This window comes from Haliotis rufescens, unplaced genomic scaffold, assembly GCF_023055435.1.
Source record: "Haliotis rufescens isolate VD_foot unplaced genomic scaffold, xgHalRufe1.0.p SCAF_38, whole genome shotgun sequence".
Classification (NCBI taxonomy): Eukaryota; Metazoa; Mollusca; class Gastropoda; order Lepetellida; family Haliotidae; genus Haliotis; species Haliotis rufescens.
In genome coordinates, this window is record NW_025964090.1 from 1690784 (window position 1) to 1706246 (window position 15463).

General features: G+C 40.1%; 1 protein-coding gene and 1 pseudogene across 1 annotated transcript; one reads left to right on the forward strand and one right to left on the reverse strand.

Moving 5' to 3' along the window:
- Positions 1 to 635: 635 nt before the first annotated feature.
- On the forward strand, positions 636 to 6430 carry LOC124119365 (annotated as a pseudogene).
- Positions 6431 to 11167: 4737 nt separating this feature from the next.
- On the reverse strand, positions 11168 to 12962 carry LOC124119359 (dynein light chain 2, cytoplasmic). The gene is made up of 2 exons (XM_046481847.2): positions 12811 to 12962; positions 11168 to 11932 (listed from the first exon to the last, which is right to left on the reverse strand). The coding sequence occupies exon 2, from the start codon at positions 11926 to 11928 to the stop codon at positions 11659 to 11661; it is 270 nt and encodes an 89-aa protein (XP_046337803.1). The 5' UTR covers positions 11929 to 11932; positions 12811 to 12962; the 3' UTR covers positions 11168 to 11658.
- Positions 12963 to 15463: the final 2501 nt, after the last annotated feature.

A 15463-nucleotide genomic window follows, 5' to 3' on the forward strand; every position in this document is an offset into this window, starting at 1 on the left:
GAATGGCTTTAACTATTAGCCCTGGATCACGCACCCTGGTCTTCCCCAACGTGTTATTGCTGGAATATAGCTTAAAGCGTCATTACGTCATACTTACATACACATTAATATTGATTTACACTAGTCACGGAGACTATCGTGCCCTGAGACTACCTTAAAGTACAAGTCTCATGGGTATATACAACTTTGCATATTTGGATAGATCGCTAATGCAAATATCGTATTCAAAACATCGAAAGCGATGCGTTAATAAGGTTTGTGTGCACGCTGTAACGACAATACGGCGGAGGGGGAGCCTTTATATACAGACACCCCATTTATGGTCTTGCTGGAGGAAGTTACCTACAAAATTTAGGTTTAAGCCCGCCCCTTCCACTCGCGTGAGTGAGTAAGGATAGTTTTTTGCCGCTTATTAGTAATATTCTAGCAATATAACGGCGGGGGACACAAGAGATAGGCTTCACACATTGTACCCCTGTGGCTAAACGACTCCGGGTCCTAAATTCATTTTCCAGGTAAAAGTTTTCCGGGTTCTATTTTCCAGGGGCCAGTATTTCAAGGTACAGTTGCCCTAGGTTCATCACAAATATTCTAGGAACACCATTATAACCTACGAAGATAATTCCATGTTTCAGAATGGCAGACAAGAAGGCGGTGGTGAAGAATGCCGACATGAGCGAGGACATGCAGCAGGTTGCAGTGGACTATGCATCACAAGCACTGGAGAAGTACAACATTGAGAAGGACATCGCTGCATTCATCAAGAAGGAGTTCGACAAGAAGTACAACCCCACATGGCATTGTATTGTCGGTCGCAACTTTGGCAGCTACGTCACCCACGAGACCAAGCACTTCATCTACTTCTATTTGGGACAGGTGGCTGTTCTCCTCTTCAAATCAGGATAACCTGTGTCTCCTACGGGTTTCCATGACTACTAGTACAACATGTCTTCTGACATCTCCTTGTATGTAGTCAAGCCAGGCTCATACAAATAGTTATCATTACCTTAAAAAACAGTACTCTTGAATGGAATTGAAATGCAAGGTTTGAATACAAGACCGCCCGAAGCAAAACCTATTTGGCAATGTGGAGAACCTGCACTATGGCACATCAACATACTCTCGTTTTACATGACAAGACGTTTGGCTGTATATGGATATAAGGAGACACACCAGGACTTGGGAACCCGATTCCCGTGTACTGTTTGGTACCCTTGTGTGGTAACCTTAAGGTGCTTGAGAAGAATAACTTGTTACGTCATTGATATATTTTGTCATATTTCACATTTAGCTCAACTGCCATTGATCATTTGTAATGATTTAGATACTTTGACAGAAGGAATGAATATTTGTGAATTCCTCAATTTGTTCTGTTAAAATATCATTTTCTCGGTCGGTCTGAGATGAGACCGCAACATTTGGAAGATATATGAATACATTTGATTGTTTTTTTTCTCTTATATTTTTTGGCATTTACCTATTTGTTATGTGGACCAATAAATAATGCCACGACAATAAGGTCTTTCTACTCATCTGTCTGAAAATCAACACATACAACTTCATGGGGATGCTCATTCTCCGGACATGGAGTTTGGTGGATTGGTTGTGTTAGTGTGAATAGGTTCATCGTTGTGGCCCGTAATGTAAATGGGATATAGAAGACACCATGTGTGTGATGCTTACCCATTCTGGCCACAGATGTGGAAAGTGTAAAACTGGATTGCATCATACTGAAAGGGAGCTCAATAGGAAATAGAATCAAGGGGGGTGGGGGTGGGGGTGGGGGTGGGGTTGTGGGGGTGGTGGGGGCCTAGTGGTTAAAGCGTTGGCTCGAAACGTGTCTGGTGCCGTTGATATAAGTTGATCATATACACATGCACAAAAGTTAAGCGCCACCCACCATTTTTGTGAGCTTTTAATTTTGGCGATTAATGATGACTATTATAACGAGATGTACGATTGTTATAAGCCGTATATGTAAACCTCATGTGATGCAAAAGTTGTCCCAAAGCAAGTTTATCTTGTGTTCCAAAAGAATATGAGGAGAAAGGAATTTTACTAAAGACCAGAAATTGAAGGATTATAAAACATTGAAAAACATTTTTTGTCATGTAACTGTCATGATATCAGCAGACCATATCAGGTGTCACATAGACACCCTAGGGAGTGCAGAGTCTATTGCAAGACAGAAACGTCAGTATCGTGTGTATGATCCACGGACATTGACCACAGCTTCAACCCTACGCCTCATACTCATTAGAAGTCGTTAAATGCTTCTCTGAGGCAAACGGATCCATTCTTCATGAAGTGCGGCTTCAAGTCCAGCGAGATTTTGAACTGGGGGATCACGATGTCTGATTTTCCGGCCAAGAATGTCCCAGAGATGCTCAATCGGATTAAGATCCGGACTACAGGCCGGCCAAGGAAGAGTGGCAATAGCTTCTTGACGCAAATAAGCCAAAACTGCCCGAGATCTGTGTGGTCTAGCATTGTCGTCCATGTAAACAGGTCTTGTCTGAAGAGGATGGTTGTCAAAATGAGGGACTACCACTGGACGAAGAACGGCATCTTGGTATTGTTGGCCATTCAGGTTTCCACGAATTGTCACCAGCAGAAGTTTGCAGCCGAAGGAAACACAACCCCATATCATGACAGACCCCCCGCCACATGCTAAGGTCTCTTCTGGATGTTCCTTGGTGCAAAACGAGTGTTACGTTGCCTCCAAACACGTATTCGACCATCAACAGTTCGTAGCAGCATTCGACACTCGTCAGACTAATGGATCCTTCTCCAGTTGGCCAAGTTCCATCGACTATGGGCACGACACCATATCAGACGATTCCGCATGTGCCTCTCAGTCAGTTGAGGACGTTTTACTGGTCTTCTGGCGTTATAACCAGCCGCTCTGAGGCGACGCCTTACGGTCATCGTCGAGAGTCTGTGATGGGTAATCCACTGCAGTCTTAAATCTGTTGAAGTGGCAAATGGATTTCGTCTGACTATCCTGAAAAGACGCCTATCCTCTCTGTAATAGGTCTTTCTTGGCCTACCAGACCTATGCCTGTCATTGACATCATTGGTTTGACCATGTTTGACAATCAAACGAGTGATAACAATGTGATGACGACCCATTTGTCTTGCAATGGCCCTGCATGACATGCCAACATTTTTCATGCCTATCACTTGCCATCTTTCAGCGTTCGTCAACTTTCTCCTCACCATGGCTGATTTTCAACCTCTATTGGAAGGGGAATCCCACACAGGAGCAAAATGCAACCACGTGTCTGAAACTTGAATTTCACTATTTATAAGGTAGGGGAACTGCAGCAACACGTAAAGCACGCTTTCCTTGTGGTATCTGGACACATTTGGGTTCATGAAACTATGGAAGCCTAATTCAGTCATACATCATATTTCGTATTTCTGATTCCAAACGTGAAATCAAGAGACTATGAATATGGTGGCGCTTAACTTTTGTGCATGTGTATATATCCCTTGATCTTAGCCTCAAGGAAACTACACTGGTTCGGGGGAAACCTCTGTGGTCTTACTTTGTGTTTCTCTTAAATTAACTCCAGGTGTCACTCCAAGTAAAGTAAGTTCTTATTATAAACTGGTACTTCATCCGATTGAAAAATGTTTCCCTTGCAAGTTTTCCATAAGAATAATCAAACGTTATAGGCTGTTTCTTATCGCTTAAAGGCATTAGGAAGGTAGGGTTCGTTAATAGATTTGTTCAGTAATATGTTATCTGTAGTACCACAAATATCAATATTGCGAAAACCGGTAGGGTACTGGATTGCAAAAAGTAGCCGCAACTTTGATATAAAAAAGCGATTCTTCAAATATGAAATCAGAAATTGCATGAGATAATAGATGTTAATTACATGGGCAATCCGAGTTTGAGGGTCTGTGTTGCCTTACTCCAGTGCATGTTGTTTTTTCATGATTAACGCATTTATGAATACGCAACAAAACTTGTGTTTCTTTCTTTCTTTCACAGATATTACAAGAATTCGTTATTTTAATTTAAGATAGAACGGTGTTTCAGTGTTTAATTGGTGTATTAGAACCAGTCAAACAGCACTTCATGCTAAGTAAAGATCCCACGCTGTTTAACAGGCTTAAGGTCAAATGACCATAAATATTCACAATGTAGACCCTCTTAAGTACTTATTATTATGCTGTTGATAAATCTGGTAGCTTAATGTCATCATAACCAAACCTAGAAGCCTTTTGGTTCACTATCTGATGTTTTTTTTGTGTGACTCGTTGGCTTTTTAGAACCTTCGCCGCGACCTTCTATGGAGGTGTCCCCAGATCTTCACACAGAGAGGTATCGCATCGGAGTAAAAGATCTGGTTTTAATCAGATTGTCCTCAACATGTCAACCATACACATTTTTGAAAGCTTTACATGGGCACTGAATATTGTAACCCTGTTGGACAAGAGTTGTGTGACGCTTATTGAAATCTTCGTAGAAAGAACATGTTCGACTGAACAAATTATATTTTTCCATTTTATAGTAGAATACACACATCTCCCACCCTCAACCGCCCCTTCCAACAATCTCTCTTGTTCACCCCCAATTCACATAATTACCCATGGATAAACACTATGGAATCTGTTAAGCGTCCATAATCACCACTTTATATCTCATAATCCTCTATAATCAACACGCAATCTCAAGTTCCTCAAATCAATCTCTAAAGCTCTTCGTGCAATATCTAGATCTCCCATGTTCCCCATCCAATCTTCCAATCTCCCATGTTCGACGTGCAATATCACAAATCAACCTTGTTCCCAATCTCATAGCCCATGTTCCCAATCCCATCTCCCGTGTTCCATGTTCCCCGTTCAATCTCCCATGTTACCCATCCAATCTCCAAATCTCCCATGTTCGACGTGCAATATCACAAATCAACCTTGTTCCCAATCTCATAGCCCATGTTCCCAATCCCATCTCCCGTGTTCCATGTTCCCCGTTCAATCTCCCATGTTCCCATCCAATCTCCTATGTCCCCCAATCCTCTATCACAATCTCCCGTGTTTCCAAGTCACTCTCCTTCTTCTATGATCTACATCTAATCCTCCTTTCTTCCATGATCCCAATCCTATTTTCCATGTTCCTAATCATATCTGGGGCGGTCGGGTAGCCTAGTGGTTAAAGCGTTTGCTCGTCACGCCGAAGACCCGGGTTCGATTCCCGACATGGGTACAATGTGTGAAGCCCATTTCTGGTGTCCCCCGCCGTGATATTGCTGGAATATTGCTAAAAGCGGCGTAAAACCAAACTCACTCACTCACCTAATCATATCTCCAAGTTCCCCATCAAATCTCCCAGTAACCCATGCTAATCATGGCTATTTCCTATTCGTCCTATCCAGCAACCTTGTTTCTTTTGCATCCCGACCCAATGCGTTTCCTATGTGTAATCTCAATCACCCAATTTCACCAAAGATTCACACAAATTATAAAATCCATCTCTCTCCTACTCAAAATCCAAAATGTGTGAGTGTTCAATAAGTCAGCAATATTCCAGCTACACGCTTTCTTCAGACAAAAACAACTTTTCAGGATATTAAAAGTCAGTATATAACACCCGCTATCGTCATATTGTACCCTGAAAATGAACGGCTTCTCCACTGCAGGTATAACAACGAGTTGGGTGAAAAAACCCGTCAAGTTGACATAATCGAAAGCCTGTAGCATTACCTGATTTGTAAATCACTGCGAAAAAGTACTCACTTGAACAAAGGCACATTTGAGCATCCACGAACAACTTCCGTCGGGTCTCCACTATTCATTGTAAAAGATATTGCAGGAAGTGTCTTGGGTAGTAGCCCTCTGGTTTTGAAAACAAAAGTGATGTTTGTTAGATATACTAGATGTCCTGTAAAAAAACATGGGCTGTGTAAAATAGAATTGTACATATGAACCCCGGTTAATCCGGATGAGCCGAATCCAGATTAACGCATTTTCTGTTGGGAGCAGTATATTCTATAGGTATGGTTGCCGGGAAACAGGTTTCTGATTGACGGGGTCGAGACTAACGAGGTTTTACCGTACACCATTAGTTAAGTTACCTGTTGTCTTTCACAGCACCATGTCGGAGAGAAAAGCTGTCATCAAGAATGCTGACATGAGCGAGGACATGCAGCGGGATGCTGTAGACTGCGCCACAGCAGCCCTCGAGAAGTACAACATTGAGAAGGACATCGCTGCATACATCAAGAAGGAGTTCGACAAGAAGTACAACCCCACATGGCATTGTATTGTCGGTCGCAACTTTGGCAGCTACGTCACCCACGAGACCAAGCACTTCATCTACTTCTATGTGGGACAGGTGTCTGTTCTCCTCTTCAAGTCAGGATGAATCCTTGACCCTGATACCTCATTAAGGATGCAATGAATAAAGTTCCGTTTTCTTGTCTAGTTTTCTTTATCTGGGATATAATTTTTATGTTAACTGCTTGGAATATAAAAGGTTTAAGGAACAAACTGACCAATAGCGACTTTGTTAATTTTGTATCTCAACATGGCATTTTTGCTTTGTATGAAACATGGTCAACAGAAAAAGACTTTAGTTATGTATTTTCAGATTTGGTGATCTCTGTCTCTTTCAAGCATGTGGTAAAAACCCATGTTTTAAAACATGTTACTGCGGCGGTTAAAAGACAACATTTTACAGGTATGGCATTGTAATTTATCCGAAAATCCCCCAAATGGGTTAGTATGCTAAATTTAAAACATGTGAGTTCTCTTTGACTATTATCACTACAAATAAATGAAGAAGATTAGGAGATTGGATTGGGAAATTGGGATAAGAGATTGGGAGCAAGGTTGATTTGTGATATTGCACGTCGAACATGGGAGATTGGGAGATTGGATGGGGAACATGGGAGATCGAGATATTGCATGCAGAGCTTTGGAGATTGGATCGGGGAGCTTAAGATTGGGAGATTGCGTGTTGATTATAGAGGATTGTGAGACTTAAAATGGTGATTGTGGATGATTAACAGATTACATAACTCCTTCGTCAAGGCGGGGGGGGGAAGGCCCGAAGTGATGCAAGTCGTAGACGTTTTTTATTCCTCTGGTAAAACCCATGAGCACAGGGGTGGTGCTGATAAACCTAGAAACATAATCAGGGCGAACCGGGATTCCAACCCGCGATCACAGGTTTCTAAATCGTCTAGCACACAACACTGCACAACGAATTCCGGCGATTCCTAGACGACTGGACCAAGCCTTGGCTGCTGCTCTTGCGAGCGAACACATATTGTAAAGCTTTTTTTAATAGCAGAGACGTAATATAGAAACACTCGTAAAATATCACTACGCCTACGATCAGCACAATACCTGTTTCATAATATTTGCAATTGTAAACCAAATTTACTTAATAATCGGGTTTTATGGTGGGTTCTGTTAAGATGTGGGGTATATATATATATGCAAAGTTGGTTTTGAATAACTTTTATCAAATTTTCTAGGGTTGTAATTTAATCTGAACCCAATCTACCTTTACAATTCAGAAACGTTTTTCAACCCAAATAACGAGCGAACACATATTGTAAAGCTTTTTTCAATAGCAGAGACGTAATATAGAAACACTCGTAAAATATCACTACGCCTACGATCAGCACAATACCTGTTTCATAATATTTGCAATTGTAAACCAAATTTACTTAATAATCGGGCTTTATGGTGGGTTCTGTTAAGATGTGGGGATTGTTTCAGAGGCGTTGTCCCATCACCTACGGGTTTCTCGTGACCCGCCACTTACAATATGTGTGTGCGTGTGTGCAACTAATATATATATATATATATATATATATATATATATATATATATATATATACAAAAATGAGGTAAATGTTCACTCGGTGTACATGTAATATATAATAAAATAATAAAGTCCACGTTAGTCAATCATCTTCTTTATATCAGTTTCAATCATAGTACTTTCGCTGTCTCATGACAGCTCTTCAGTGTAACTGACAATGACATATAATATGACGTCATAAATTACAACTGTGACGTCATAATGTATTTACACACTCCAGCGACGACACCAAGTAATTTAACAATTGTAGGGAGACATTTGAATTAAAATATACAGTATTTGTAAAGTAACAGTGTAACATTTACGATTGAAATGAGAAATCTGTTAATACATTCTACACTGTTACTTTACAAATACTGTATATTTTAATTCAAATGTCTCCCTACAATTGTTAAATTACTTGGTGTCGTCGCTGGAGTGTGTAAATACATTATGACGTCACAGTTGTAATTTATGACGTCATCATAAGTATGACGTCATATTATGCCATTGTCAGTTACACTGAAGAGCTGTCATGAGACAGCGAAAGTACTATGATTGAAACTGATATAAAGAAGATGTGGACTTTATTATTTTATTATATATATATATGTATATATATATATATATATATATATATAAAATGAATATACAAAGTTGGTTTTGAATAACTTTTATCAAATTTTCTAGGGTTGTAATTTAATCTGAACCCAATCTACCTTTACAATTCAGAAACGTTTTTCAACCCAAATAATTTTTTTCACTGGATTCCGACTTTTTATGAATAAATTAATTTACCTTTATTAAGCTTTCACCTCCCCCAAAAAATAAAATATAAAACCCTCCCTCTCTACACCACAAATGCTCAAGAGACACCAGAATATTTAACTGACCTTATATCTTGTCTAAGGTGATATGTAAACACAGTTACAAAACTATGTTGACTATACTTCTAGTCACAATCCTTTCAATCCAAAAACGGTGTCTTTACTCAGTGACACTGGGGCACGAATCTGACCCCAAATGCCACCATTTGGAATATCATGGTTTCCAATTTTGTTTAATGGTGAAGGATCTTAAACATTTTCTAAACAATAAACAATATCAACAAACTGGTCCATGTCCGCTCCAGTGATGCCATTAACTGTAAGTGTTTTGAAATCTATTTAATACCTGTGTCAAATTTAAAAAAAAAATAATTGATATTGCTATTAAACAATATGGTTTAGTCATGTTGAGATATGGAATAAGTGACTGCCTACAGTGGAAGAAATGTTACAGGTCATATTGTTGAGGTAATAAAATAATCTTGTTCCAAATACAGTTTCAGATTGACCTCATACTTACCAGTGATCTGTATGGTTAGGGAAGGCAAACATTTTTCAAACATGGAGGTCATAATTCAATTCAATATCAATGACCTTATGTCTCCTACCACTATGAAACACAACTTTTTGTTAGTCTGACCCAGAGTCAGGTCCAGAAAGCTTAGCTAATAATAACCCAAATAACAAAATAATTTTATTGAAAATGATGTTTTGTAGATTCAAAATGTCATGGGCCCAGACTGATTTTGCATAACGCACAGAGGTGAAGGACGTTTGTATTTGTTCATTCTCTACTGGATAAAAACCCACAATTTATAGGTTCATAAAGGTCGCAATGTAAGTGTCTCAAATAAATAAGTATATTGAGTCCTTGTCATAACCCTGATGGAAACAAATAAATATTTAAGGTGACTCGAGTGTAGTGTAGTGTAGTGTAGTGTAGTGTAGTGTAGTGTAGTGTAGTGTAGTGTAGTGTAGTGTAGTGTAGTAATACCACACTCAACAGCGGTAGAAACTAAGTTTCAGTCCACTAGTCCTTATGATGATAACATATAGCAAAACCCTTTAAAATGGCAAATTTCTACTAATCCTTATGATACCTTAACTATTGGGCAGTTTGGCAAGGACTACAGGACCAATTTCTAACACTGACTCAGCAATATTCCTTCTCAATGTTGGTGACTTCTGAACAATTGGGTTTTGTCCAGACAATCAATGTCTGATATTGTGATCAAAGATCAACACCGCCATCAGTACAAGGTATACAATGAACCAAACAACCGAGTCTGACCACCCAGACCAGAAAGTTGCCTCTTACAAGCTTCTGGGGACAGGTTTTAACCAGAATCCCTACAGAGGGGTGGGTGTGACTTATATGGTTTGTGTTGGGAATCAGGTGACCATTCGCAATAATTATTTAGCTCCAACAGATCAATGATTGTTTTGAAAACTATCAGAAAAGAATCAGTTTGTCTTTAGCATATGAAATTTAATAACTTCTCATTTAATACTGTTTATTTCATGCTATTGACATGATTGATAATTAATTTGTGTATGTCATGTGCAAGGGTTACAAACAGTACTGATTCTGATCAAATTAAACTTACAAAAGATTTTGCTTGGCTTTCCCTGTTAGATGGAGACAGAAACAGTGACTGAATGAAATCTGACAGTACTAAGCAGTCTCATTAAAATCAGATCTTTTATTATACCTCATCCGAACTTGGATCGACCAATGTAAATGAAAGAATGATGGCTGCATGGGCTTTTATTTCTTTACCACCTTGATTTTGAAGTTTTGAGGTTAGCAAATAAAAAAAAAACCACACACAACTTACATTCCATCAACAGTACAACCTTTCAAGTATCGGGTATAGATGTCAGAGCGTTAAGAAACGACACGACGTAAAAAATATCCACAGCAGTACAATGGCCTGACTATATTTTGCATTCAGATTCTTCAATTATATTTCTTTTCAAGATGCAGAAATCGGTGCTTGTCTGAATGTTTTGCTCACTCATGTCAAGAATGTAGAAGACTCAATGGTGGATTAGAAGGTTGACACCTTTGGTAGTCTTAGATAAACAGCTAGTCTCTGAAATGAACATATTTTACTGATACCAACAGTTGCTAAAATACAGATATAAAATATAATAAAAAGGAGTCCAGAGACTCTTCAGTTCCTGATACTGCAGTAATCTAGACTTACTAAATATTAGACTTGCATGGGCTGTATTGGATATACATGTACATGTGTTTATTTCAAGTATGTATGACAGATTACTATGGAGGTGTCCTCAGATTTTCACAGAGGAACTTATTGGAGGAAAAGATCTGATAATGATGAGATGAAGTCCAAGTTTTGTGTTTTATCTTCAGAAAATATGTAGCAGATTGTAACATACTAAATTACTGTGTCCCATGGAATTCGCATCCATTCTCGTAAGACTTTATCATGTCCAGTCAACTATCAGTACAGCTTAAAACGTGAAAAACAACAAATAACAGGCAAAATGAACTCTACAAACAAAATATAATTTATTTAAGAATATAAAACAATGCTGAAATAAATGTTATAATGAACATTGACAGATCCATGTTGGATGGCGTTGCTTTACCCGCATGTGCAGCAAACCAGTAAAATTTCACTAAATGCTTTGACAATTCTTTGGCATTGCTGAAATCTGTAGACTAAGAGGTTTGATTAGATTTCAGGCAACTAGTTGCTACACATCGACACAACACTAAATGTTTCACCATGTTTGCGATGCTGACATGCACACAAACAGCTGCATCAGTTCTAGAGATCATGCAACTGTTGTGCCTAAGTACACTATAACAGTATTTCCAATAGTTCCTGATTCAATACGGTCCCTTTGATCCAGCGCTGAGCTTTTGGTTTTCCTCCAATATAGAATCGTCGATTTACTTTGCGAGTTAAGCACATGCCCAAAATACAGGAGCAATGCAAACAAGTAGAACCTCCATAGGCTGTGAAGGAAGGTTCATCCTGATTTGAAGAGGAGAACAGCCACCTGTCCCAGATAGAAGTAGATGAAGTGCTTGGTCTCGTGGGTGACGTAGCTGCCAAAGTTGCGACCGACAATACAATGCCATGTGGGGTTGTACTTCTTGTCGAACTCCTTCTTGATGTATGCAGCGATGTCCTTCTCAATGTTGTACTTCTCGAGGGCTGCTGTGGCGCAGTCTACAGCATCCTGCTGCATGTCCTCGCTCATGTCAGCATTCTTGATGACAGCTTTCCTCTCCGACATGGTGCTATAATATAAGGAAAACCATTAAAACAGGAATTTTTCTGTCAATCTTGAAGTTCAAACTGCAAAGGTTTAACTGTCTGTGTAGTTTGATTTGGCTCTTTATAGTCACTTGCACTTGTGACTTTTTTCAGTTTTCAAAAACATGGAGAGATAAAAATGGAATGTCATGTACCTTGTGACTAATTGAACATTAAATGAAATTTCTGAGTGTATAGGTAAGGCTTGTTTGGTCTATCCCCAGACTGTTCTGGTTGTCGTATATAGAATTCTACTGTAAATTAATTACCATTGTGCAATTTCTGATAACAAATCTGCCTGTAAGTGACTCAATTGGTGTGCAAGAAAGAAAAATCAACCAAGAAAAGAGTTTCGGTAAAAGGATAGTAAATATTTTACAAAATCGCAATAGGTATACCCTCACACTGCAAACACTCGAAATTCTAACATAAATAGATGACGCACCGATATGGTGCCAGGCAATCACGTGGTGGCAGATTCACGTCGGCTTATGTACAGTATGCCTAGGCCTAGTTCGGATAAACGTTGCATTTTTGCCAATATATCTGCTACCTCTGGCCTTTTCATAAATTATACTAATCATCAATTTTTAATTCGGTATATCAATGAACACACAGAATATATCATAGAATAAATCGGTTATAGGGATGAGGTCTGAAAGTATCTTTACAATATACCATTAGCACATGTGCGAACGGTTAAATGCGTGGGATCAAACGATATTTTTCTCGTATAAGCCTATCCACATGCTCATAAACGTTTAACATGGTCTATGATAATGAAATATACATCTAAAATCGATTAAATAAACATCAAAGAAATTTCATGGTATTCGATTTACTATGACTGCATAATACGTACCTTTTTTATTTGTGACCTGCGTTGAAAATGTAATACAAATAGCAGTTGGCTCCACGCTGTTATGAATCAAAGATGTCACACAAACCTTAGCAACTCTTCTCTCGCTATATATTTCCCCCGACGCTAAGTCCGTGAATGTGATTGGTTGACTTGCGATCGCTGATTGGCTATAGCAGGAACACCGCTAGGAGTTTTGAACATCCCATAATCCCCAGTTGTCTTGTAGCAACCGTATCCGTGGACACTGTTTTCGCGGGTCTAAGAACAAGTCCTTTTCGCAGCCATTTCGAGCTGGAGCACGCCCTGTTTGCAAACAAACGTAGCAACAAGCTTGACTTGTGTGTCATTTGTATTTATGATCACTTTTTAATGGAACTAGTTGTAATGGAGATATCTGTATATTCACAGAAAGGAATGTTCATTCTTTATAATATTAAATATTAATTACATACGAATGCGGCAATTCGGTAGCCTACACGACTCAAAATGTTTGTGAGAAAAGAAACAACATTCTGTTTCACGACAAGCTGTAGATCTATAAATAGTATAACAACCAAATTCATTTACTATCTATTTTTGCACAACCCATCCCAATTGTATTTTTTTACAGTTCTTACTTTATAATAAAAGAATACGGGTATAACTATCATGGGCTGATACAGCTTTTTTGAAAAGGGGGGCGCACAATTAAGATCTATTTATTGCCTTTTGGTGGTAATTTATACAGAAATAAAGATTTTTTCGAAATAAAAAAGTGTGTGTGTGTGTGTGGGGTGTGTGTGTGTGTGTGTGTGTGTGTGTGTGTGTGTGTGTGCAGAAATAAAGATTTTTTCGAAATAAAAGGGGGGAGCACACACACACACACACACACACACACACCCTGTATCCGCCCATGACTATACCTCATCAGTAGCCTATCGATCTTTGCTCTCCCTCTGTATTCAAGTAATGTACAGTTCAAGCCGTTCAAGCATATATTGATAAACGACACCATATATGGGAGTGTTCCGTTGTGTCAACATTCCCCAAATCAGCCATATATATATATATGTCTGTCACGACTGTGTTGGTTGCCCCGTCATACCGTAATAGGCGACTATGCTTGTCGTAAGAGGCGACTAACGGGATCGGGTGTTCAGGCTCGCTGACTTGGTATCTGATAAATGTCATCGATCCCCAAAATGCGTGGATCGATGCCAATGATATCAATCACTGGCTTGTCTGGTCCAGACTCGATTATTTACAGACCGCCGTCATATAGCTGGAATATTGCTGAGTCAAATCAACTTTCACAACATTGTGACAGTCATGAAGCACGTGACCTCGGCCAGTACGTGCAAGGGGGGGTATCACTCGGACTCGGCTGTGAACAGACGCATATTGTTTTCTTGGAACCAAACACTCAAAGACACTTTATTTAACACATTTAATCATTGGTCATGCGATGTTTGCAACGTGCTGAACGCTTACGGGCCATGGGCATGTTGCAAGTGGGCACACGTCAGAATATTGTTGCGCAAACGCTGCATGTTCCTCAATCTGTCATCATCAGATTGTGGGACCGGTACGGAAAAAAACACATAACGTCGATGATCGACGCCGCTCTGGACGCCGAGGGGCAGCAAGTCCAGTCCAGGGCAGATTAGTCAAGATGATGGCACTAGGAAATCGGATAAGGGGCCGTGCAACAGGCAACAGATGTACCGGTTCTTGCCCAGACCGTGCGAAATCGTCTGCTCATATGGCCCTTGCGTGCACGACGTACACGTGTCATCCCACAATTTATTGTACGTCATTTGAATCAGGGACGTCAGTGGTGTAGGGAACGTCAGCACTGGGGCAATGGACGATGGTCTAATGTCATGTTTTCTTATGAATCGAAGTTCACTCTCGATTTGACCGCCTCCGTGGTCTTGTGGTAGAGCGTCCGCCCGGAGAGCGGAAGGTCAAGGGTTCGATCCCGGGCCGCGTCATACAAAAAGACGTTAAAAGATTGTACTTGTTGTTACCCTGTCTGGCGCTCGGCATTAAGGGGCTAAAACAAGGACTGGTCGGCTCGGAGTCAGTATACTGTGTCAGAGTGGGGTATTCATGTTAAACTGCGGCATGGTATCTCAGTGAGCTAGCACTATAAATCGGCATCAGTCCGGACTCGTACAAGCAGCCACACACACACATACACGTGCATGCACGTCGCTATATAAGTGCAATAATCTTGGACGCGACGTTAAATCAAATTTCACCTCACCTCACTCTCGATTTCCAGGAATGGAGTTTGGAGTCGCCCCAATGAGTGTTTCATGGACGATAACGTCGGGCAGCATATGAGATGAGGTGAGGTGAAATGGGGTTTAACGTCGCGTCCAAGATTATTGCACTTATATAGCGACGTGCATGTACGTATGTGTTTGTGTGGCTGCTTGTACTAGTCCGGACTGATGCCGATTTATTGTGCTAGTTCACTGAGATACCATGCCGTAGTTTAACATGAATAGGCCACTCAGACACAGTATACTGACTCCGAGCCGACCAGTCTTTGTTTTAGCCTCTTAATGCCGAGCGCCAGACAGGGTAACAACAAGTACCATCTTTTAAACTCTTTTGGTATGACGCGGCCGGGGATCGAACCCTGGACCTTCCGCTCTCCGGGCGG

What these genes read in the sequence shown, in the direction of transcription:
- LOC124119359 (XM_046481847.2), bottom strand. Translation starts at nt 11,928, where the DNA reads ATGTCGGAGAGGAAAGCTGTCATCAAGAATGCTGACATGAGCGAGGAC.